The sequence below is a fragment of the Anomaloglossus baeobatrachus genome, chromosome 4 (genome assembly GCF_048569485.1).
Source record: "Anomaloglossus baeobatrachus isolate aAnoBae1 chromosome 4, aAnoBae1.hap1, whole genome shotgun sequence".
Classification (NCBI taxonomy): Eukaryota; Metazoa; Chordata; class Amphibia; order Anura; family Aromobatidae; genus Anomaloglossus; species Anomaloglossus baeobatrachus.
In genome coordinates this window covers 43,650,135-43,677,735 of record NC_134356.1, presented here as the reverse complement: position 1 = coordinate 43,677,735, position 27,601 = coordinate 43,650,135, and the positions used below count along the sequence as shown (strand labels likewise).

The 27,601-nt window shown below is 39.3% G+C and overlaps 1 protein-coding gene across 4 annotated transcripts in view; it reads right to left on the bottom strand.

Annotated features, from left to right (window-relative positions):
* Positions 1-27,601, bottom strand: part of ANKS1B (ankyrin repeat and sterile alpha motif domain containing 1B) — a 168,271-nt gene that overhangs the window by 62,628 nt on the left and 78,042 nt on the right. For 2 of the 4 annotated variants that reach the window (XM_075344279.1, XM_075344281.1), the window contains exons 2-3: positions 19,524-19,666; positions 2,045-2,194 (exon numbers count right to left, since the gene is read on the bottom strand). In XM_075344279.1, coding sequence (XP_075200394.1) covers positions 2,045-2,194; positions 19,524-19,610 — 237 coding nt within the window. In that variant the 5' untranslated portion in view covers positions 19,611-19,666. The remainder of the gene's footprint in view (positions 1-2,044; positions 2,195-19,523; positions 19,667-27,601) is intronic. The other 2 variants (XM_075344280.1, XM_075344282.1) reach the window with 1 other exon arrangement.

Genomic DNA, 27,601 nt, shown 5'->3' with positions numbered 1-27,601 from the left:
AGCGCTATTAATTCCATAGCACTTTACATACATTGGCATAAGAAGGAGATAAAAAAAAGGCATAAATGGACTAAAAAAAAACAAAAAACAACGAAAACCTCAAATTTTGATGATTGGGGATAAAAAAAAGGCATAAATGGACTAAAACAACCAAAGAAAACCTCAAATTTTGAAGACTGGGGATAAAAAAAGGCATAAATGGACTAAAAGAACCAAAGAAAACCTCAAATTTTGATGACTGGGGATAAAAAAAGGCATAAATGGACTAAAAGAACCAAAGAAAACCTCAAGTTTTGAAGACGGGATAAAAAAAAAAGGTATAAATGGAATTAAAAAAACAACAAAAACCTCAAATTTTGATGATTGGGGATAAAAAAGGCATAAATGGACTAAAAGAACCAAAGGAAACTTCAAATTTTGATGACCGGGGATAAAAAAAAAGGCTAAAATGGACTGAAAGAACCAAAGAAAACCTCAAATTTTGAAGACTGGGGATAAAAAAAAGGGATAAATGGACTAAAAGAACCAACGAAAACTTCAAAATTTGATGATTGGGGATAAAAAAAAGGCATACATGGACTAAAAGAACCAAAGAAAACGTCAAATTTTGAAGACTGGGGTTAAAAAAAGATATAAATGGACTTAAAAAAAACAACAAAACCCTCAAAATTTAATGATTGGGGATAAAAAAAAAAGGCATAAATGGACTAAAAGAACCAATGAAAACTTCAAATTTTGATGACCGGGGATAAAAAAGGCTAAAATGGACTGAAAGAACCAAAGAAAACCTCAAATTTTGATGATTGGGGATGAAAAAAAAGGTATAAATGGACTTAAAGAACAAACAAAAACCTAAAAATTTGATGATTGGGGATCACAAAAAAAACCATAAATGGACTAAAAGAACCAAAAGAAAACTCAAAATTTGATGATTAGGGATAAAAAAAGGCATAAATGGACTAAAAGAACCAACAAAAACCTCACAATTCGATGATTGGGGATAAAAAGGCACAAATGGACTAAAAGAATCAAAGGAAACCTAAAATTTTGATGATTGGGGATAAAAAAAGGCATAAATGGACTAAAAAAAAAAAAAAAAGAAAACCTCAAATTTTGATGATTGGGGATAAAAAAAAAGGTATAAATGGACTTAAAGAACAAACAAAAACCTAAAAATTTGATGATTGGGGATAACAAAAAAAGGCATGAATGGACTAAAAGAACCAAAAGAAAACTCACTTTTTGATGATTGGGGATAAAAAAAGAGCATAAATGGACTAAAAGAATCAAAGGAAATCTAAAATTTTGATGATTGGGGATAAAAAAGGGCATAAATGGACTAAAGAAAAAAAAAGAAAACCTCAAATTTTGTTGATTAGGGATAAACAAAGGCATAAATGGACTAAAAGAACAATGAAAACCTCAAATTTTGATGATTGGGATAAAAAAAAGCATAAATGGACTAAACGAACAAAAGGAAAACTCAAATTTTGATGATTGGAGATAAAAAAAAAGGCATAAATGGACTAAAAGAACCAACAAAAACCTTAAATTTTGATGACCAGGGATACAAAAAGGCTAAAATTGACTGAAAGAAGCAAAGAAAACTCTCAAATATTGATGATTTTGGATAAAAAAAGGTATAAATGGACTAAAACAAGCAACAAAAACCTCAAATGTTGATGATTGGGGATACAAAAAGGTATAAATAGATGAAGAACCAAAGAAAATCTCAAATTTAGAAACTATACATTTCCATTTATGATGACGAGAGACCAGAAAAAAAGACACCATAAGAAATGCACTTTTTGAGACTTAAAAAGTAGTTCAGTAATAACCACCACTTTTTTTTCTAGGAATAATGCATGAGGTGAAAAGAATCTTTGGAGACCAAAACTTACCTAGTGTACACAGAGCTAAAAAAATTAATTAATTATAGTCATTTATGAATTCAAAAAGTTGCAGAAGATCTAAGGAACATGAATCTAGAAAAGGTTCCTGCTAAGGAGGAGAGACAAAGAGCAGAAGATGTGGAGATACTTACATATGCTTTGTAGTCACAGGCTTGGAAGATGAGCTTTTCTGGATGATGCTGCCAGTACTGAAAGGGTATGGAGCCCGTGGCTTCATTGGGGGCTCGCAGGCTGATCGACGGCTGATCTCCCCAATCTCCTGTCTGAAAATCATATTTACTCTAAAAGTAACAAGTGTCAGTTTAGTCAATTGTACAATATTTAAAGTTTATTACACGGAACACCACAGATTATGGCAGAGGACGGCTGTGGACCCAGACATTTTCAATCCACGCACGGACCACAGCTCCACGACATGTTGAAGACCACCACAGGCTGTTGAAGACACATACAGAAAGTTGCATGCAATACATAAAATATTGTAACGCTTTTTATCCCAAAAAAATTGTATGTTGGTGAAAAAAATGCAAAGTTTATCATTAATATAGGAAAGGATTCTTTGCAGTAAAGGAAGTAAATCTGTGGAATGTCTAGCAAGCAAATACTTGTAGACTGTGAGCCCTCGCGGACCGGGACCTCTCTCCTCCTGTACCTGTCTGTGTCTTCTATTGTTTATGATTATTGTACTTGTCCCTATTATGTATACCCCTTTCACATGTAAAGCGCCATGGAGTAAATGGCGCTATAATAATAAATAATAATATTTTTAGCAATATAGGAAAGGGTTATTTTCGGTAAAAGAAATAAATCCATGGAATGTCAATCATATGAAAATCATTATTAATATAGGAAAGGGTTCTTTGCGGTAAAAGAAGTAAATCCATGAAATGCATATCATAAGAAAATTATTAATAATAAAGGAAAGGGTTCTTTGTGGTGAAAGAACTAAATCAGTGAAATGTCCATCATAGGACAATTATTATCAATACAGGAAAGGGTTCTTTGTGGTAAAAGAAGTAAATCTGTGGAATGTCTATCATATAAAAAATTATCAATATAGGAAAGGGTTCTTTGTGGTAAAAGAAGTAAATCTGTAAAATGTCTATCATAGGAAAATTATAATCAATATAGTAAATGGTTCTTTGTTGTAAAAGAAATTAATCCGTGGACTGTCTATAATATAAAAATTTTCAGTATAGGAAAGGGTTCTTTGCAGTAAAAGAAGTAAATCTGTGGAATGTCTATCATATGAAAACTATTATCAATAAAGGAAAGGGTTCTTTGTGGTGAAAGAACTAAATCCGTGAAATGTCCATCGTAGGACAATTATTATCAATACAGGAAGCGGTTCTTTGTGGTACAAGAAGTAAATCTGTGGAATGTCTATCATATAAAAATTATCAATATAGGAAAGGGTTCTTTGTGGTAAAAGAAGTAAATCTGTAAAATGTCTATCATAGGAAAATTATAATCAATATAGTAAATGGTTCTTTGTTGTAAAAGAAATTAATCCGTGGACTGTCTATAATATAAAAATTTTCAGTATAGGAAAGGGTTCTTTGCAGTAAAAGAAGTAAATCTGTGGAATGTCTATCATATGAAAACTATTATCAATAAAGGAAAGGGTTCTTTGTGGTGAAAGAACTAAATCCGTGAAATGTCCATCATAGGACAATTATTATCAATACAGGAAGCGGTTCTTTGTGGTAAAAGAAGTAAATCTGTGGAATGTCTATCATATAAAAATTATCAATATAGGAAAGGGTTCTTTGTTGTAAAAGAAATTAATCCGTGGACTGTCTATAATATAAAAATTTTCAGTATAGGAAAGGGTTTTTTGCAGTAAAAGAAGTAAATCTGTGGAATGTCTATTATTTGAAAATTATTATCAATAAAGGAAAGGGTTTTTTGTGGTGAAAGAAGTAAATCCGTGAAATGTCCATCGTATGACAATTATTATCAATACAGGAAAGGGTTCTTTGTGGTAAAAGAAGTAAATCTGTGGAATGTCTATCATATAAAAATTATCAATATAGGAAAGAGTTTTTTGTGGTAAAAGAAGTAAATCCATTAAATGTCTATCATATGAAAATTATCAGTATAGGAAAGGGTTCTTTATGGTAAAAGAAGTAAATCCGTGGAATGTCTATCATAATTAAATTCTTATCGATATAGGAAAGGGTTCTTTGCGGTAAAAGAAGCAAATCTGTGAAATGTCTATCATATGAAAATTATTATAAACATAGGAAAGGGTTCTTTGTGGCAAAAGAAGTAAATTTGTAGAATGTCTATCATAGGCAGATTATTTTCAATATAGGAAAGGGATCTATGTTGTAAAAGAAACAAATCTGTAGATGGTCTACCAAGGGAAGATTATTACCAATATAGGAAAGGGTTCTTTGCTGTAAAAGAAGTTAATCCTTGGAATGTCTATCATAATAAGATTATTATTATTATTATTATTATTATTATTATTATTATTATTAATATAGGAAAGGGTTCTTTGTGGCAAAAGAAGTAAATCCATGTAATCACTACCCTGTGTTCATGGGAAGATTATCATCAGTATATGATAGGAATGTCAACAATTAATTAAAGAAAAGGCTATAGCTAATATTCGAAAGGGTTTTTTATGGTAAGAGCAGTAAATTTTGGGAGTAATTTATTTTTTTCGCCTTGAGGCAAAACTGAGTAGCGGAGTAAGTAGTATTACCTTCCTTTTGAAAATTAAAGCTACTTCTACACTTTAGATCAGAACCCGTTCCTAACGGTATATTGGTATCTTGTCAACTGCTGTGACTCTGGAGAATTGTGTATGAAAAAGATTCTTTACAGTAAAAGCAGTGCATCTGCTGAAGATCTACTCTTACACTTTGCCATATTATCTTCTGTTTTCTCCATTTTGTACCTTAGATGCCCTACTGTTCCTTCATAGATGGTATTGTGTCCTTTGTCCTTTCCAATTCCTAACTACAAACATAGAACTTTTCCACTATACACCCACATTTTGAGGATTCTTTCCACTTCAGGCAAAATACGACCAAGCTAGATTCCACTTATGGGAAGACCTACTTGTCTTTCTTTAATAAAGATGTCCGAGATTACAAAAAGGTGTTTAAAGGGGCTTGGGGTTCAAATCTGCATTTACTCTATGTGATTGCAACCAGTTCCCAGGGCCATCAACAGTGGATCTTAACAGCACGCACTGTGTGCGCTGTCAGGATTCTCCAATAAATATGCCAGGAGCAGGAAGAAGTATGGGATTTGCATACATGTGGTCAGGTGTCGACTAAACGTGTGTCCTCACTCAATACAAGTGAATTAGGTCAGACCACACAAGTCTAGTTGAACTGTGGCTGGATTTATGCAAACTGTTCTCAGGGCCAGCAATGGAGAATCTTAACAGCATGCACTGTGTACACTGTGAGGATTCTCCGGTGATGATGCCAGGTGCGGGAAGAAGTATGGGATTTGCATTCATGCGGTCATGTGTCAACTAGACATCTGTGTCCCCACTCAATATGAGTGAATTGAGTGAGACTGCACAAGTCAAGTTGGACTGTGGCTGGATTTATGCAAACTGTTCCCAAGGCCAGTAACAGAGAATCTTAATAGTATGCACTGTGCACGTTTTCACATGCGGTCACGTGTCGACTAGATGTCTGTATCCTCACCCAATACAAGTGAATTGAGTGAGACTGCACAAGTCTAGTTGGACTGTGGCTGGATTTATGAAAACTGTTCTCAGGACCAGCAACAGAGAATCTTAACAGCACGCACTGTGCATGCTGTCAGGATTCTCCGGTAATGATGCCAGTAGCAGGAAGAAGTATGGGATTTGCATACATGCAGTCATGTGTCAACTAGATGTATGTGTCCCCACTAAGTATGAGTGTATTGAGTGAGACTGCACAAGTCTTGTTGGACTGTGGCTGGATTTATGCAAACTGTTCCCAGGGCCAGCAACAGAGAATCTTAACACCACGCACTGTGCACACTGTCAGTATCCTCCGGTCACAATGCCAGTAGCGGGAAGAAGTATGAGATTTGCATGCATGCAGTCATGTGTCGACTAGACGTGTATGTCCCCACTAAATACAAGTGAATTGAGTGAGACTGCACAAGTCTAGTTAGACTGTGGCTGGATTCATACAAGCTGTTCCCAGGGCCAACAACAGAGAATCTTAACAGCACAAACTGTACACGCTGTCACATGTGGTCCCGTGTCGACTAGACTCGTGTGTCCTCACTCAACACAAGTGAATTGAGTGAGACCGTACAAGTCTAGTTGGACTGTGGCTGGATTTATTCAAAATGTTCCCAGGGCCAGAAACAGAGATTCTTAATAGCACACACTGTGCCCGCTGTCACAGGTGGTCACGTTTTGACTAGATGTGTCTGCCTTCACTCAATAAAATTGAATTAAGTCAGCCTGCACAAGTCTAGTTGGACTGTGGCTGGATTCATACAAACTGTTCCTAGGGCCAGAAACAGAATCTTAACAGCACATACTGTGCACGCTGTCACAGGTGGTCACATTTTGATTAGATGTGTCTGCCTTCACTCAAGAAAATTGAATTAAGTGTGACTGCACAAGTCTAGTTGGACTGTGGCTGGATTTATGCAAACTGTTACCAGGGCCAGAAACAGAGAATCTTAACAGCACACACTGTGCACACTGTCACATGCGGTCAAGTGTCGACTAAACGTGTGTGTCCTCCTCACTCAATACAAGTGAATTGAGTGAATTGAGAACGCACAAGTCTAGTTGTACTGTGGCTGGAAGTATGTTCCCAGGGCCAGCAATGGAGAATCTTAACAGCACACACTGTGCACGCTGTCACATGCGGTCAAGTGTTGACTAGATATGTGTGTGTCCTCACTCAATACAAGTGAATTGAGTGAGATTGCACAAGTCTAGTTGGACTGTGGCTGGATTTATGCAAATTGTTCCCAGGGCTAGCATCGGAGAATCTTAACAGCGTGCACTGTGCACCCTGTGAGGATTCACAAGTCTACAGTCTACACAGAGTGACTGCAGACTTAAACTCCAGGTCTGGACAATCCCTTTAATAATAATAACCCTTGTCCTTTGAATACTAACGCAGCTCATCGCCTTTAAAGTAATTAAGATTGAGTTGCAATACCAGACACAGCCTGTGAATAAGAGAGGCGCTGTTTCAGTGTAAAAAAAACTCCTACATTTAGAACTGGGGGAAGCAGATGTAAAACATTGTTCTTACTGGTAATCTAATTTGGAGAAGCGCTGTAATGAGTGCTCTCGCCTCTCCCCGTCTTGTGGCCGGTTATATCATGCCTCCAATCTATTCTCATTACACATCCTAGGCATCAATATTAAATGCGCCTCCACGCATGTAAGCACATGGTTATTGCTGGGCTTTCTGAAACAATGGCAGTGAAGCAGCAAATAGGGGCATGCACCGTAAGCATTCTCTACAGTCGTACACTAGTGCCATCCCGGGCATTAGCATTCAACGGGAAATGATCAGACGGTGAGACGTGCAGCGAGCGCAGAATAATTACACAGCAGCGTGATCGGGGCAGGAGGAGTTTATCTCATTTACACATAAAAGCAAAACAAAATGACAAGTGAAGCCATTAATTATACTGTACATCTGCAAATATCCTCCGTGCACCAAATAATTAGGAGAAAAATATCTTAGAAAGCAAAAATCTGCCCGAGATGCAGGTATGCAAGGCTTAATGGCCCGAAGCAAGAGGGAAAATAGCCTTCGGAAAATAACTGCGGGATTCTGCTGAGTCTTATATTTGTAGCTAGCAAAAATTAAAATAGAACAGTACCTATACACTGCTGTAACTGTAAAAAACCCTTCCCCAAGCCGCAAGCGTAAATTAAAGTAGTACTCTACCTTTATATTGCTGCAGCGGTAAAAAAACAACCCTTCCCCATGCTATAAGTGTAAATAAAAGTAGAATTCTACCTATACATTGCTGTAACTGTAAAAAACCCTTCCCTCCAGGCTGCAAGAGTACATTAATGTAGAATTCTAGCTATACATTGCTGTAACTGTAAAAAACCCTTCCCTCCAGGCTGCAATAGTATATTAATGTAGAATTCTAGCTATACATTGCTGTAACTGTAAAAGAAATTCCCTCCATACTGCAAGGGTAAATGAAAGTAGAACTGTACATATACATTGCTGTAACTGTAAAAAAAAAAAACCTTCCCCCGGCTGCATTAGTAAATTAAAGTAGAATTCTCGCTATACATTGCTGTAACTGTAAAAAAAAACCTTCCCTCCAGGTTGCAAGAGTACATTAAAGTAGAATTCTAGCTATACATTGCTATAAAAAACCCTTCCCTCCATACTGCAAGAGTAAATGACAGTAGAACTGTACCTATACATTGCTGTAACTGTAAAAAATCCTTCCTCCAAGCTGCGAGTGTACATTAGAATAGAACTCTATCTATACATTGCTGTAACTGTAACAAAAAAAAATATTATTTTCATTACAGATACATATGCATATGTAAAAAAAACACAAACCTTCCCCCGACTGCATTAGTAAATTAAAGTAGAATTATAGCTATACATTGCTGTAACTGTAATAAACCCTTCCCTCCATACTGCAAGAGTAAATGAAAGTAGAACTGTACATATACATTGCTGTAACTGTAAAAAAAAACAAAACCTTCCCCCGGCTGCATTAGTAAATTAAAGTAGAATTCTTGCTATGCATTGCTGTAACTGTAAAAAACCCTTCCCTCCAGGTTGCAAGAGTACATTAAAGTAGAATTCTAGCTATATATTGCTGTAACTGTAAAAAAAATCCTTCCCTCCAGGCCACAAGAGTACATTAAAGTAGAATTCTAGCTATACATTGCTGTAACTGTAAAAAACCCTTCCCGCCAGGCTGCAAGAGTACATTAAAGTAGAATTCTAGCTATACATTGCTGTAACTGTAAAAAACCCTTCTGCCAGGCTGCAAGAGTACATTAAAGTAGCATTCTAGCTATACATTGCTGTAACTGTAAAAAACCCTTCCCTCCATACTGCAAGGGTAAATGAAAGTGGAATTCTATCTATACATTGCTGTAACTGTAACAAAAAAAAGATTATTTTCATTATAGATACACATTCAAGGGGTGAGAAAAGGAGATGTAGAAAACAGCCGAAGGCAAACAGCGCATTTAGGGTCAGGAAAGAGAAGTAGAGAGGGGCGCACAAATAACAAAGTCCGGGGTCGGTACAAGTAGTGGAAATGGGCATGGCTTATAAAAAAAAAAGCATTCCACACTGTGTTTTCCAGGATTGGGAAAAGAGGAGGGGTGAAGCTGTTTTTTCAAGAAACAGCGCCACTCTTGTACATAGGCTTTGTCTGGTACTGCACCTCAGTGCTACAGTGCCTACAAGTAGTATTCAACCCCCTGCAGATTTAGCAGGTTTACACATTCGGAATAACTTGGCATTGTGACATTTGGACTGTAGATCAGCCTGGAAGTGTGAAATGCAGCAAAAAAGAATGTTATTTCTTTTTTTTTTTTTTAAATTGTGAAAAGTTTATTCAGAGGGTCATTTATTATTCAACCTCTCAAACCACCAGAATTCTGTTTGGTTCCCCTAAAGTATTAAGAAGTATTTCAGGCACAAAGAACAATGAGCTTCACATGTTTGGATTAATTATCTCTTTTTCCAGCCTTTTCTGACTAATTAAGACCCTCCCCAAACTTGTGAACAGCACTCATACATGGTCAACATGGGAAAGACAAAGGAGCATTCCAAGGCCATCAGAGACAAGATCGTGGAGGGTCACAAGGGTGGCAAGGGGTACAAAACCCTTTCCAAGGAGTTGGGCCTACCTGTCTCCACTGTTGGGAGCATCATCCGGAAGTGGAAGATTTATGGAACTACTGTTAGCCTTCCACGTCCTGGACAGCCTTTGAATGTTTCCACCCGTGCCGAGGCCAGGCTTGTCCGAAGAGTCAAGGCTAACCCAAGGACAACAAGGAAGGAGCTCCGGGAAGATCTCATGGCAGTGGGGACATTGGTTTCAGTCAATACCATAAGTAACGTACTCCACCGCAATGGTCTCCGTTCCAGACGAGCCCGTAAGGTACCTTTACTTTCAAAGCGTCATGTCAAGGCTCGTCTACAGTTTGCTCATGATCACTTGGAGGACTCTGAGACAGACTGGTTCAAGGTTCTCTGGTCTGATGAGACCAAGATCGAGATCTTTGGTGCCAACCACACACGTGACGTTTGGAGACTGGATGGCACTGCATACGACCCCAAGAATACCATCCCTACAGTCAAGCATGGTGGTGACAGCATCATGCTGTGGGGCTGTTTCTCAGCCAAGGGGAGTGGCCATCTGGTCCGCATCCATGGGAAGATGGATAGCACAGCCTACCTGGAGATTTTGGCCAAGAACCTCCGCTCCTCCATCAATGATCTTAAGATGGGTCGTCATTTCATCTTCCAACAAGACAACGACCAAAAGCACACAGCCAAGAAAACCAAGGCCTGGTTCAAGAGGGAAAAAATCAAGGTGTTGCAGTGGCCTAGTCAGTCTCCTGACCTTAACCCAATTGAAAACTTGTGGAAGGAGCTCAAGATTAAAGTCCACATGAGACACCCAAAGAACCTAGATAACTTGGAGAAGATCTGCATGGAGGAGTGGGCCAAGATAACTCCGGAGACCTGTGCCGGCCTGATCAGGTCTTATAAAAGACGATTATTAGCTGTAATTGCAAACAAGGGTTATTCCACAAAATATTAAACCTGGGGGTTGAATAATAATTGACCCACACTTTTATGTTGAAAATGTATTAAAATTTAACTGAGCAACATAACTTGTTGGTTTGTAAGATTTATGCATCTGTTAATAAATCCTGCTCTTGTTTGAAGTTTGCAGGCTCTAACTTATTTGCATCTTATCAAACCTGCTTAATCTGCAGGGGGTTGAATACTACTTGTAGGCACTGTATTTACTTGAATGAGGTTAAGTTTCATGTTCCCAAGCGAAAAATATGTTCCATTCCTGTTTTTAGAACTAATCAGACATTTTTCTAATCCCAAATCGAATATAGTAACTATTGAAATGAGGGTATCAGACATTTGTGGTCAAAATTATTGGCGCCCCTGAAAAAAATCATGTAAATGCGATGAAATAAAATGTTTAGTGAAGCTGCTCGGATTTGTATAAACTTCAGCAAGAAAAAGGTTAATAGATTTTGTAGGTGTCGAGCCGCAATACTGGAAGTGGGAGAAAAATAATTTTATTTCTGCCAGAATCCGCTGGCTTTCAGTCGTGCAGGCACGCCCGCAACAATAACAGTCTCTGCTCACAGCACCGAAAGCAGCACTGATTGACAGCTTTCTCTTTACTGGTATACTGCTGGCAGTCAGTCAGTGCTGGTGTGTGGTTATAGCTGCCGGTTTCAGTGTGCGAGCAGTGACTGTTATTGCTCCAAGCATATCTGCATGACTGAAAGCCGGCGGCTCCCGAAAAAAAAAAATTAAAGTTTATTTTCTCCTGGGGCACACTTCCAGTACTGCAGCCGCACACCTTCATAGCATTATTAACCTACATATTAATCCTATAAAAAGGCTAGTGTTTTTCCAGACTTCTTGTTCAAGATGGAAAAAAACAAGAAAACTGTATGAGCTAATATCACCAAGCACAAGCAGTCTAAATAGTAGAGCTGCTGCTTTTAGTGCTGTGAGTGGTGATTGTTATTACTGTGGGCACGCCTGCATGACTGAAAGCCGGCAGCTCCCGAGAGAAGAATAAAGTTTATTTTCTCCTAGGTGCTTCACTTTCGGTATTGCCACCGGGCACTTTCATAACACTATTAACCTACAGATTAACCCTAGTTTTATTAAAGGCTTCTTGTTCAAGATGGCAAAAACAAGAAAACTGTATGAGCTAATATCACCAAGCACAAGCAGTCTAAATAGTAAATCTGCGACTTTCAGTGCTGTGAGTGTTGCCTGTTATTGCATTTGTGATCCAGCTGTCAGTCAGTGCCAGTGCATGGTGACAGCTGATGCTTTCAGTGTTGTGAGTGGTGACTGTTATTTCTGTGGGCACACCTGCATGACTGAAAGCTGGCAGATCCCGCGCTACTATTTAGACTGCTTTTGCTTGCTGATATGAGTTCATACAGTTATCTTGTTTTTGCCATCTTGTATCAGTATAGAGCCAGGTGTCAGTCAGTGGCAGGGCGTGCTCACAATTGCGTTTTCAGTGCTGTGAGCAATGACTGTTATTGCTCCAGGCACACTTGCATGACTGAAAGCCAGCGGCTCCTGAGAAAAGAATAAAGTTGGTGGCTCCCGAGAGAAGAATAAAGTTTATTTTCTCCCAGGTACCACACTTTCGGTATTGCCACCGGGCACTTTCATAACACTATTAACCTACACATTAACCTTAGTTTTATTAAAGGCTTCTTGTTCAAGATTGAAAAACCAAGAAAACTGTATGAGCTAATATCACCAAGCACGAGCAGCCTATGTAGTATAGCTGCCGCTTTCAGTGCTATAAGTGGGGACTGTTATTGCACTGCTGATCCAGCTGTCAGTCAGTGCCAGTGCATCGTTACAGCTGATGGTTTCAGTGCTGTGAGTGGTGACTGTTATTGCTGTGGGCACACCTGCATGACTGAAAGCTGGCAGATCCCGCTCTATTTAGAGTGCTTGTTCTTGCTGATATTAGCTCATACAGTTTTCTTGTTTTTGCTATCTTGGATCAGTATAGAGCCAGCTGTCAGTCAGTGGCGGGGCGTGCTCACAATTTCTGCTTTCAGTGAGCAGTGACTGTTATTGCTCCGGGCACACTTGCATGACTGAAAGCCAGCGGTTCCTGAGAAAAGAATAAAGTTGGTGGCTACCGAGAGAAGAATAAAGTTTCTTTTCTCATGGGTGCCGCACTTTCAGTATTGCAGCCGGGCACCTTCATAACACTATTAACCTACATATTAACCCTAGTTTTATTAAAGGCTCTTTGTTCAAGATGGCAAAAACAAAAAAACTGTATGAGCTAATATCACCAAGCACGAGCAGCCTACGTAGTATAACTGCCACGTTCAGTGCTATAGTGGTGACTGTTATTGCACTGCTGATCCAGCTGTCAGTCAGTGCCAGTGCGTGGTTACAGCTGATGCTTTCAGTGCTGTGACTGGTGACTGTTATTGCTGTGGGTACACCTGCATGACTGAAAGCTGGCAGATCCCGCTCTACTATTTAGACTGCTTGTTCTTGGTGACATTCGTTCACACAGTTTTCTTGTTTTTGCCATCTTGTATCAGTATAGAGCCAGCTGTCAGTCAGTGGCGGAGTGTGCTCACAGTTGCTGCTTTCAGTGCTGTGAGTGGTGACTGTTATTGCTGTGGGAACGCCTGCATGACTGAAAGCTGGCAGATCCTGCTCTACTATTTAGACTGCTTGTGCTTGGTGATATTCGTTCACACAGTTTTCTTCTTTTTGCCATCTTGTATCAGTATAGAGCCAGCTGTCAGTCAGTGGCGGGCATGCTCACATTTGCTGCTTTCAGTGAGGAGTGATTGTTATTGCTCCAGGCACGCCTGCATGACTGAAAGCTGGCAGATCCCGCTCTACTATTTAGACTGCTTGTTCTTGGTGACATCAGCTTACACAGTTTTCTTGTTTTTGCCATCTTGTATCAGTATAAAGCCAGCTGTCAGTCAGTGGCGGGGTGTGCTCACAGTTGCCACTTTCAGTGCTGTGAGTGGTGGCTGTTATTACTCTGGGCGCGCCTGCATGACTGAAAGCCTGCAGATCCCAGGAAAAGAATAAAGTTTATTTTCTCCAGGGAGGGGGGGCGAGCTATTTACCTAAAGATTAACCCCTATAAATAGGCTAGCTTTACTTCAGGCTCCTTGCTCAAGATGGCAAAAACTAGAAAACTGTATGAGCTAATATCACCAAGCACAAGCAGCCTATGTTTTATAGCTGCCGTTTTCAGTGCTATAAGTGGTCACTGTTATTGCACTGCTGATCCAGCTGTCAGTCAGTGCCAGTGCGTGGTTACAGCTGATGCTTTCAGTCCTGTGAGTGGTGACTGTTATTGCTGTGGGAACACCTAAAAGACTGAAAGCCGGCAGACCCTGCTCTACTATTTAGAGTGCTTGTTCTTAGTGATATTAGTTCACACAGTTTTCTTCCTTTTGCCATCTTGTATCAGTATAGAGCCAGCTGTCAGTCAGTGGCAGGGCGTGCAAACAGTTGCTGCTTTCAGTGAGCAGTGACTGTTATTGCTCCGGCCACGCCTGCATGACTGAAAGCCAGCAGATCCCAAGAAAGTTTATTTTCTCCCAGGGGGGGCGCTATTAACCTAAAGATTAACCCTATAAATAGGCTAGCTTTATTTCAGGCTCCTTGCTCAAGATGGCAAAAAGTAGAAAACTGTATTAGTTAATATCACCAAGCACAAGCAGTCTAAATAGTACAACACTATCTCCAAAGACGTTGCATTCCAGTGTCTGACAAGTGGTACGTTTCACCACAAATCTTCCTCCAGTTAGGGACTGCAGTGGTACACCTGCTGCCACAGCTCTTCACGAATAAGATGGGCTGTGGTGTCATGCCCGCGCTGTGCCCCCGTCCCACCATTTTGACAGAACTGGGAGAAACTGGTTTGAAAATACCAAAAGTTGCACAAATTTGTGGCTGTTCAAAAAAATTGTGCCAAATTTGCTTTTCGGAATAGGGAAAAAAGACTTTTTATGACAATAATGTTGACCACACTATATCTGGTGTCCATCGTGTGACGGATCTGGGTCTACTTTGGGGGTCCTATTTACAACACAGACATAACCAGAGCCGAAATCTGAAGAAAAAATAAAAATACCCCCAAAATATATTTTCCTAGGCTCATTGCTGTACCCATTTGACTATTTAAAGGGAATCTGTCACCAGGTTTTTACTCCCCCCTTCTGAGAACACCATAAGGTAGAGAGTGAGACAGAAATCCTGATTCCAGTAATGTGCCAGTTACTGGGCTGCTTGCTGTAGTTTTGATAAAATCACAGTTTTATCTGCTGCAGATTTACCAGATGAGCTCTGTATAACCCCACCCATACCACTGATTGGTAGAAAGCTTCCGATCAGCGTCAGGGGTGGGATTATACAGAGCTCATGCATGTGAAGGACTACAGCATAATGTAGAGACAGAAACCCTGATTCCAGTAATGTGCCAGTTACTGGGCTGCTTGCTGTAGTTTTGATAAAATCACAGTTTTATCTGCTGCAGATGTACCAGATGAGCTCTGTAGAACCCCACCCACACCACTGATTGGTAGAAAGCTTCCAATCAGTGGCAGGGACGGGGTTATACAGAGCTCATGAATGTGAAGGACTACAGCATAATGTAGAGACAGAAACCCTGATTCCAGTAATGTGCCAGTTACTGGGCTGCTCGCTGTAGTTTTGATAAAATCACAGTTTTATCTGCTGCAGATGTACCAGATGAGCTCTGTATAACCCCACCCACACCACTGATTGGTAGAAAGCTTCCAATCAGTGGCAGGGGCAGGGTTATACAGAGCTCATGTATGTGAAGGACTACAATGCAGCAGGTTTACTAGTCCTAAAGTGACAATCTCCTGCTGATAAAACTGTGATTTTATCAAAACTACAGCAAACAGCCCAATAAGTGAAACATCGCTGGAATCAGGCTCTCTGTCTCTACATCAGATTATCTGTATATATGTTACATTTTTGTAACAGAGCTGCAGGCTAAGCTCTAGATATATGGTGATTTACATTTTAACGTCTCATTTAATTGCCATTTCCAAAGATCATCAAATCTAAAATGTCCCCAGGATAAAAACTATTGGTGACCTATTTTAAAATATGTAATCGTTCCTGTTAATAGATGAATGTTATACATTATGTCCTTCGCCTTCGTCTATTATAAATGACACCCAGGAAATAATTTACACGTAATTAGACATCATCTTTTAATAATATGTTCTGAGCTGAAAATGACAACTTCCATAGGCAACAAGTGTCCCTAATTCCCAGTAATATCAGAGTGTTCAAAGGAATTTGTCATCAAAAAATGAATGATGTTTCAATCACATTTTTATGTTAAATGTAGTTTTTTTTATTATATTTTTTAATAATCTAAAAAAAAAATCAATTTTTCAATTTTCACCCTGGCTACAACGCTGTATAGTAATCCCAAATTTCCATTTCCTGGTCTGCACAGATGACTTTTCAGCAGGCTCATTATCACCACAGACGGTATTACAATGATTGATAACTCATTTATATACATGCGGTAACAAAGGATCAATATATAATTCACAATAGGTGATGTCACAACTCACCTCCTCCTAAACAATAGGTGATGTCACAGCTCACCTCCTTCTCATCCTATACAATAACTGAAAACACCTCCATACATAATAGATAACACATGATCCACCATTCACAATAGGTAATATCACAGCTCTCCTCCTCATGTACAATGACTGATAACAACTCTATATACAGTAGATAACACAGGACTCACCATTCACACTAGATGTTACAGCTCACCTCCTCCTGTACAATGAGTGGTAACACCTCCATATATAGTAGATCACACAGTGTTCACCATTCACAATAGGTAATATCACAGCTCACCTGCTCCTTCTCCTGTACAATAACTGATAACACATCTAAATATAGTAGTTAACACAGGATCCACCATTCACAATAGGTGATATCACAGCTCACCTCCTCCTCCTGTACAATGACTGATAACACCTCTATATACGGTAATTATTATTATTATTATAATATAACGCAGGATGCACCATCCACAATAGGTGATGTCACAGCTCACCTCCTCCTCCTGTACAATGACTGATAACACCTCTATATATGTTGCATATGTACTGTATGTAAAGTGCTGTGGAATTAATAGCGCTATATAAATGAATAAAATTATTATTATTATTATTATATACGGTATATAACACAGGATGCACCGTCCACAATAGGTGATGTCACAGCTCACCTTCTCCTCCTGTACAATGACTAATACCACCTCTATATACAGTAGAAATCACAGTATCCACCATTAAGAATAGGTGATGTCATAGCTCACCTCCTCCTCCTGTACAATGACTGATAACACCTCTATATATGTTGCATATGTACTGTATGTAAAGTGCTGTGGAATTAATAGCGCTATATAAATGAATAAAATTATTCTTATTATTATTATTATATACGGTAGATAACACAGGATGCACCATCCACAATAGGTGATGTCACAGCTCACCTCCTCCTCCTGTACAATGACTGATAACACCTCTATATATGTTGCGTATGTACTGTATGTAAAGTGCTGAGGAATTAATAGCGCTATATAAATGAATAAAATTCTTATTATTATTATTATATACGGTAGATAACACAGGATGCACCGTCCACAATAGGTGATGTCACAGCTCACCTTCTCCTCCTGTACAATGACTAATACCACCTCTATATACAGTAGAAATCACATTATCCACCATTAAGAATAGGTGACATCACAGCTCACCTCCTCCTCCTGTACAATGTCTGGATCCAAATACACAATAGGTGATGTCACAGCTCACCTCCTCCTCTTTCTGTATAATGACTAACACCTCTATAGATAGTATATAACACAGGATCCAGAATTCACAATAGGTGATGTCACAGCTCTCCTCCTCCCCCTCCTGTACAATGACTGATAACACCTTTATATTCAGTATATAACACAAGATCCACCATTCACAATAGGTGATGTCACAACCCACCTCCTCCTCCTCCAGTACAATGACTAATAACACCTCTATATAGAGTAGATTTCACAGCTCACCCTCTTGCCCTTACAATCACCTTTGCCTAGATCAGATTACGCCTAACTCTCCCATAGGATACTATGAGACAGAGCCGGTCCATTGCTTCCTATGTCCATTTGGTGGCTGTACAGACCAGGAAGTGTAAGTCTAGTATTGAGCTCACTTGCTGTAGTGCAAATTGCCAGATTTTTATTTCTCTTTTAAAAAGATAAGTGATATGAAAAATAAACAAAAAAAAAATAAAACAAAAAAAAATTAAAAATACATTTTACATAAAAACTGAGTTAAACAGATAACACATTATCGTAAAGGTGCAGCGATGGACACTATCTAATGTGTACAATTGAATTTAGTGCTTTTTTTTTTTACCCTTCATCTATCATAGATCGGGCCATGAGCTGGTGTATGGCGGCTGCTCATGTGATTGGATTGATCCTGGTGGCTTTCGGGCCTATGGCTCCGTAGTATGGAACTGGATGGGAAAGTGGGAGCCACCATGTACATTGCTCTGCTTTGTCTAAAGGGATCTTTCTTCACGCACTGTGGGGTTTTATATGAATTTTGTTAAATAAGTTGAAAAAAAAATATGATAGGGCTTCAAGGGATTTATTTTATATTTAATAATTGCTTTAATTTTTATGGTATGATGCAAATAAGTGTAGTTAGTTGTGCATATTTTCACTATAAGGCTATCTGAAAAGAATTGCCATTTAAAAAATAAATAATAATAATAATAATAATAATAATAGAAATTCTAATAAAGCTACAAAAATAACTACAAATTATAATAATGATAACAATAAACTAATAATAATAATATTAATAATAGAAATTCTAATAATAAAACTACAAAAATAACTACAAAATATAATAATGATAACAATAAACTAATAATAATAATATTAATAGTAGAAATTCTAATAATAAAACTACAAAAATAACTACAAAATATAATAATGATAACAATAAACTAATAATAATAATAAGAACAACAATAAACACAAATATAATAATAATAATAATAATAATAAAAAACAAAAATCTAATAATAAAAATAAAAAAATTAAATACTGCTACTATTTCTACTGCTACTAATAATAGTAATACAAATAATAATAATAATAATAATAATAACAAATACAAAAAAAATAAAATGTTACTATTATTACTACTACTACTACTGCTAATAAAAATAAAATAATAATAATAATAATAATAAAATAGTAATTGTAATCATAATAAAGACGATATATAATAAAAACAACAGAAATATAATAACAACAAACAATAAAATAAACTAATAATAAATAAATAAAATAAGCTAATAATAATAAAATACTGCTGCTACATCTATTATTATTAATAATAATAATAATAATAGTAATAATAACGCAATAATAATCATTAAAATAAAATACTGCTACTACTTCTAATATTACTACTATTAATAATAATATTAATAATAAACATATAATAATAATAATAATAATAATAATAATAATAAACATAATAATAATAATAAAAAATACCAACAAAATAAAATGTTACTATTACTACTACTATTGGTAATAATAATAATAATAATAATAATAATAATAATAATAATAATAATAATAATAATATAATTAATGTACACAATACATATATAAAAATAATAAAAAAAAAAAAATAAGAGCAAAGAAAGAAAATTAAAGTATTACTGAAGCATGTACAAATGCTTTTTTTCAGTATTACTCCAGGTAGATTTTCTTCTGTAAAATTAAATTTCGAAATGTTATTACCTGAGCCATCTGCCTTTCAAGCTTTGATCTTGGTATATCATCGAAGTAATTTTCATTTCTTCTCCGCCGTCCATCCCCTTGCATCATAATGTGGGAAAAATCCAGAGATCCCCCAGTCGGATACAGCTTTGCGGATTTAGTGACTGAAAACAATGAAAATAGATATTTAAACAAAGTTGAAAACTTTATCAAATATAAATTTTTAATATTAAATTTTCTCATCCTCTTATAGTAAATAATTTTGATCTAAAGAGTATATTCGATAATTTGCTTCTGAAAAAATTGAAACTCAGACAAAACAGTAACATACTTGTTTTATTTTTGTCTTTTGCCTTCCCACAGCCACCACTAGAGGAAGAATGGGCGCTTATTTTGTCTTTTGACTTCCTGCAGCCACCAGTAGAGGCAGCTTGGGAGCTTATTTTGTCTTTTGCATTCCCGCAGCCACCACTAGAGGGAGCTTGAATGCTTATTTTGTCTTTTATCTGCTCACAACCCCCACTAGAGGGAACTGGAGCACTTATTTTGTCTTTTGTCTTCCTGCAGCCACCACTAGAGGCAGCTTGGGAGTTTATTTTGTCTTTTGACTTCCCCCATCCACCACTAGAGGGAGCTTGGACACTTATTTTATCTTTTGCATTCCCACAGTCACCACTAGAGGAAGAATGGGCGCTTATTTTGTCTTTTGACTTCCTGCAGCCACCAGTAGAGGGAGCTTGTATGCTTATTTTGTCTTTTGCATTCCCGTAGCCACCACTAGAGGGAGCTTGAACGCTTATTTTGTCTTTTATCTGCTCACAACCCCCACAAGAGGGAGCTGGAGCGCTTATTTTGTCTTTTGTCTTCCTGCAGCCACCAGTAGAGGGAGCTTGGGAGCTTATTTTGTCTTTTGACTTCCCACAGCCACCACTAGAGTGAGCTGGAGTGCTTATTTTGTCTTTTGTCCTCTCACAACCCCCACTAGAGGGAGCTGGAGCACTTATTTTGTCTTTTGTCTTCTCACAACCCCCACTAGAGGGAGCTTGAACGCTTATTTTCTCTTTTGTCTTCTCACAACCCCCACTAGAGGGAGCTTGAATGCTTATTTTCTCTTTTGTCTTCTCACAACCCCCACTAGAGGGAGCTGGAGCGCTTATTTTATCTTTTGTCTTCCAGCAGCCATCAGTAGAGAGAGCTTGGGACCTTATTTTGTCTTTTGACTTCCCGCAGCCACCACTGGAGGGAGCTTGGGCGCTTATTTTGTCTTTTGACTTCCTGCAGCCACCACTAGAGGGAGAATGGGTACATATTTTGTCTTTCGTCTTCCGGCAGCCACCACTAGAGGGAGCTTGGGCGCTGATTTTGTCTTTTGCATTCTCACAGCCATTACTGGAGGAGCTTGGGAGCTTGTTTTGTCTTTTGGCTTCCGACAGCCACCACTAGAGGGAGCATGAGTGTTTATTTTTTCGTTTGTCTTCCCGCAGCCAGCACTAGCGGAAGCTTGGGCGCTTATTTTATCTTCCCACGGCCACCATTAGAGGGAGCTGGGGTGCTTATTACATACAATTTCTATGTTAAACTCAATAATAGCACTGTATACTGTAAGCTCCTGAGCTCCCTCTAGTGGAGGCTTCAGGTACTTAGAATCTTTTGATTTAATCAAAGATTTGGCACAAACAAACTGAGCTCTTATAACTGTAAATATCTATATAAAAAAAAAATTATATTCAAGAGCTAACATTCACTTTTTGATACTAGTCTCCAAAATGAGACTCTCAATCTAAACTAGTAACACTTTTTGTTATAAAAATAAATACACATAACATTCTATTCTATTGTATAAAACACAAAAATTATAATGAATTTAACAAAATTATAGATGGTCCAAAAATGGTCCAAAATAAAACAAGGTACTGGCACCAATACACACCGCTTACGCGTTTCAGACTATGAGGTCCTTCCTCATAGCAATGCTCTGCCACACCCCTTAAATACCATAAAAATTAGCACTAAATAAAAAGGCTCTTATCTAAAAACAACCCGGAATACTTATTGGAGCAACAACTGGATACTTAAGACCTTGTGACCAGTCCTCAATAAAAATCAGCAATATATCCATCAAAGATTTATTGAGTTGGCGCAAACAGTTGAGTGAGTTCTTTAGAAGAGCGATTAACTGTTAGTAGGGCCTACTTTATAAATTACTAGCTGTACTACCCGGCTTCGCCCGTGTTAATAACTGTTGTTTCCCTGTCTATCTATCTCTTTCCCTGTCTTTCTATCTATCTCTGTCACTTTCCCTGTCTGTCTCTTTCCCTGTCTATCTCTTTCCCTCTTTCCTTGTCTCTTTCCCTGTGTTTGTCTCTTTGTCTGTCTCTTTACCTGTCTTTGTCTGTCTCTTACACTGTTTGTCTCTTTCCCTCTCTTTCCCTGTCTGTTTCCCTGTGTCTGTCTCTTTGTCTATCTCTTTACCTGTCTGTCTCTTAACCTGTCTCTCTCTTTCCCTCTATTTCCCTGTCTCTTTCCCTGTCAGTCTGTCTCTTTGTCTGTGTCTGTCTCTTTGTGTCTGTCTCTTACCCTATCTATGTCTGTTTCTTACCTTGTCTGTGTCTGCCTCTTTCCCTGTCTGTGTCTGCCTCTTTTCCTGTCTGTGTCTGCCTCTTTCCCTGTCTGTGTCTGCCTCTTTCCCTGTCTGTGTCTGCCTCTTTCCCTGTCTGTGTCTGCCTCTTTCCCTGGCTGCATTGTGACACGCCAACATTCCATTTAAGGGTGTGGCTGTGCATTCTTCTGAAGTTCTGGCTGCACTGTGACTCCCAACTCCATTCGCTTTAATGGAGGCAGGTTTTTTGGTGAATAACTATAAAGCGCGGGGTTAAAATTTCCCCTCAAAACATAGCCTATGACGCTCTTGGGGTCCAGAAGTGTGAGTGTGCAAAATTTTGTGGCTGTAGCTGCGACGGTGCAGATGCCAATCCCGGACATACACTAACACACACACACACACATACACACACACACATACACACATTCAGCTTTATATATTGGATGTGACCCTAGGCAAAAAAATAGTCATAATACTACCATAATTTTTCTATATTAAACTGTCATTCAGCATACTACCGCTATACAAAGCCTTCTTATTACACTTCGCTTAGGCCTTTCATTGTGCACATACAGCTCATCTAATACTACCATATAATGTATAAATAGTATGCAATATCAAAATGTTTCCGTAGAAAATGTATCCAACATTTATCATCCTATGCATTGATCTCACCAATGATCCCAAGAATGGGTGTCTGAAGTAGTAGGACAGAGTCGCATTACACATGGCATGGGTGACCACAGCTCCGTCTACTTCTAAATGTCTATATGGGCAATAATGCGCATGTGTGACCACCACGCTGATCAACATTGAATGGAGCTATGGTCACCGCTCAATCCATGGGAGACCCGTTCTCATGACCGGTGAACAACCCAGTGATCAAGCTTCCATTGATCATACATTTATCAAGTCTAGTGGATAGGTGATACGTTTTGTTGATAACCGCTTTATAGAGCCCACAAAAAACAACAATTCAATACATAAATAATGCATCCATCTAGTGCTAAGGACTGAGTGGTTGCACTCGTAAATGCTAAATCATGTAAACCATGAATGTAAGAATATAGATATGCATTACTGCTTAAGGAAATCTAGGAACAATTGAGATATTTAGTATACAAAAATGGCCAATTCTATATGTGCCCAGTAGCCACGTCAAGGCATATCTCATATACTGGGTAACTACTCAAAAGTCTCTCTCTGGGTTAAAAACCTCCTGTGTATGGGGAAGTAGGAACCTGCTACTACTGAAGTCAGTTAATGGGAATCTGTCTACTGATAACAGTAGAACGTATTGATAGATTCCCTGTTTCCCAAGGTCCTCGGGGGAGGGCCTTTAGGAGACAGGAAAACCAATGAATCTGCCCTTATAGCAAATCTAGCTTTACCAGGATCCTAAAAAACAAATCAACCCAGGACTTCTGCATGACTATTTTTTTATTAGGAAGCCCTTAAAGTGTAACTGTCACTTTAATTTTTTTTCCCCATAAATCAACAGTACACGTGAAAAGAAGAAACATTCTAATTTAGAGAATTCCACTTCTTTCTCCTCCTGGACTGATCATTCATTCACAAAGTTCTCAACTCACGCGTAAAATCTGTATTCAGTGAGTACAGATATTCACATGGTTGATATATGGATGACAGTTGGTGCTTATAAGATTCTATGGAGGGGGGAGGAGCTAGTGGTCGACACAGACATTACTGAGATAGGACATGGCAGTTGGTGCTTATAAGATTCTATGGAGGAGAAGGAGCTAGAGGCCGACACAGACATTACTGATATAGGAGATGACCGTTGTTGCTTATAACATTCTATGGAGGGGAGTAGCTTGCAGCTGATACTGACATTACTGAGCTAGATGACAGTTGGTGCTTATAAGATTGACATTACTGGGATAGGAGATGACAGTTAGTGCTTATAACATTCTTTGGAAGGGGAGGAGCTAAAGGCTGATACAGACATTACTGAGATAGATGACAGTTGTTTGCTTATAAGATTCTATGGAGGAGGAGCTAGAGGCCGACACAGACATTACTGAGATAGGACATGACAGTTGGTGCTTATAACATTCTATGGAGGAGGAGCTAGCGGCTGATACTGACATTACTGAGATAGGAGATGACAGTTGGTGCTTATAAGATTCTATGGAGAGGGGAGGATCTAGAGGCCGACACAGACATTACTGAGATAGGAGATGACAGTTGGTGCTTATAAGATTCTATGGAGAGGGGAGGATCTAGAGGCCGACACTGACATTACTGAGATAGGAGATGACAGTTGGTGCTTATAAGATTCTATGGAGAGGGGAGGATCTAGAGGCCGACACTGACATTACTGAGATAGGAGATGACAGTTGGTGCTTATAAGATTCTATGGAGAGGGAGGATCTAGAGGCCGACACTGACATTACTGAGATAGGAGATGGCAGTTGGTGCTTATAAGATTCTATGGAGAGGGAGGATCTAGAGGCCGACACTGACATTACTGAGATAGGAGATGGCAGTTGGTGCTTATAACATTCTATGGAGTGGAGGAGCTAGCAGCTGATATTGACATTATTGAGATAGGAGATGACAGTTGATGCTTATAAGATTCTATGGAGGAGGAGGAGCTAGATGTCGTCACAGACATTACTGAGATAGGAGATGACAGTTGGTGCTCATAAGATTATATGGAGGGGAGGAGCTAGAGGTAGACACAGACATTACTGATAGGAGATGACAGTTAGTGCTTATAAGATTCTATGGAGGGGAGGAACTAGAGGCTGATACTTACATTACTGGGATAGGAGATGTCAGTTGGTGCTTATAACATTCTATGGAGGGGAGGAGTTAGAGACCGACACAGACATTCTGCTACAAAGTTATCCTGAAATGATAGTTAACACTTTAAAAGCAGGGTGACAACCCCTGTGGGAGCTGTAGTGGAGGCCGCACAAGATTCTGCTCTATGGCGGCACCTTGTGGCTGCACACAGCACCAGGCAGCTGTCGAGACTCCAGGTAGCTGTGTGCAGGCTCCACACACACGGCTCTGCTATTGTACGAGCCTGAGACCTGTCACATACAATTAGAAAGATTAAACGTCTCACTGTTGATCGTCTCTTGACTTGTAATTTTTTTCCCTTCATAATAATCATTATTAAATTAATTAAAGAAGTGAGCAGTAATTATGTAAGTCACGTACACGCAGATCTAATTGTGCAGAGTGCCGAAGATCTTGAATCATTCTTATTAGATTTACCAAGACCACTCCATAAATCATGATGTTCATCCAGGAGCCAGGAAACACATAAGATTTATTACAAATGATGTTAATCCGGCAGGCAACACCCGCAATTACTGTAGCCTGCTGCACTACAGACATCAGCGATCAGCAATGAGTCTTTAAGGCTATAAGTATGGCACGTGCACACCGAGGTCACTAATTGGGTGTTTCAGGCACATGACCACCAAGGTCACTGATTGGGTGTCCCAGGCACATGCCCACCAAGGTCACTGATTGGGTGTCCCAGGCACATGCCCACCGAGCTCCCTAATTGTATGTCTCAGACACATTCCCACCAAGGTTACTGATTTGGTGTCCCAGGCACATGCCCATTGAGGTCACTGACTGGGTGTCCCAGGCACATGCTCACCAAGGTCACTGATTGGATGTCCCAAGCACATGCCCAACAAGGTCACTGATTGGATGTCCCAAGTACATGCCCAACAAGGTCACTGATTGGATGTCCCAAGCACATGCTCAGCAAGGTCACTGATTGGATGTCCCAAGCACATGCCCAACAAGGTCACTGATTGGATGTCCCAGGCACATGCCCAACAAGGTCACTGATTGGATGTCTCAGGAACATACCCAACACGGTCACAAATTCTATGTCTCAGACACATTCCCACCAAGGTCATTGACTGGGTGTCCCTGGCACATGCCCATTGAGGTCACTGATTGGGTGTCCCAGGCACATGCCCAACAAGGTCACGAATTGGGTGTCTCAGACACATTCTCACCAAGGTCACTGATTTGGTGTCCCAAGCACATGTTCACCGAAGTCACTGATTGGGTGGCCCAGGCACATGCCCACAAAAGTCACTGACTGGGTGTCCCAGGCATATACCCACAGAGGTCACTGATTGGATATCCCAGGCATATACCTACAGAGGTCACTGATTGGCTGTCCCAGGCACATGCCCACTGAAGTCACCGACTGGGTGTCTCAGGCACATACCCACAGAGGTCACTGATTGGGTGTCCCAGGCACATGCCCACAAAGGTCACTGACTGGGTGTCCCATGCACATGCCCACTGAAGTCACTGACTGGGTGTCCCAGGCATATACCCACAAAGGTCACTGACTGGGTGTCCCAGGCATATACCCACAAAGGTCACTGACTGGGTGTCCCAGGCATATACCCACAAAGGTCACTGACTGGCAGGCATATACCCACAGAGGTCACTGATTGGGTGTCCCAGGCACATGACCACCAATGTCATTGATAGTGTGTCTGCACTAGATTTCAGCACCAAATTTGCACCTCCTGGCAGAAAACCACATCGAAATGGCGTCAAAACCGTTTTTTCGCATTTTTGGGCCAAGGAATGCAAATTTGGTGATAAAATTTCTACAGCATATTCTTGCACACAATCTACACCTCCTGGCGGAAAAAAAAATGCATGGGGTATGATGCGGTAGTGATTCGGTTTTTTTGACAGGTGTAGAATGGGTGCAGAAATATGCTGTAGAAATTTCAGCACCAAATCTGCATCTCTTGGCAAAAAAATGCGGTTTTATGCCAGAAGATGAAGTTGCAGGTCTGTGAACTCAGTGACCTCACATGACCAGTTTACTGAGGTCACTTGAGGTCAGGTTACCTGGAATCACAGGTAGACAACTGTGGGAACCTCAAGCTGTGACTTCAAATGCCTTGAGTGACGTCACCACTCATCATGCGGCTCAGTCTCTGACTGAAGCTCACAGCGAGCAGTCATGTTCTATGGCCGCGCACTGTCACTTCTGATGTAGCAGAGCTGGATTCATCGTAGAATTTGGATTACCTTGGACCTGAGTGTTTTGGGATTAATAAATTGGATAAAGAGGGTGTGTGTATATTATTTCAAATATAGGATTTTTTCAGTGTTTGTGTTTATTTCTTTTCACTAACAGATTAGTAATGGAGGGTCACATAGACACATCCCATTACTAATCTAGGGCTTAGTAGTAGCTGTGTGTTGTCATTAAGCCCTTGGACCTTGGCAATCCAGAAGAGTCGGGTAAAGTGCTGGGATTGTCATATCTAATGAATGACAATCACACAGGCTTGGAGCACATCTAACTGTAACCAATTACAGACACCAGGATTGACGATGGGCAGGTAAAGCAGTGCATATGCATGAGGGTAAATGAGCGGCTCAGGAAGTAGAAGTATACAGCTGCGCTGGAAACTCGGTGAGTATAACGTACTTGCTTTATTCTTATTTTCTTTCTTTTTTTTTT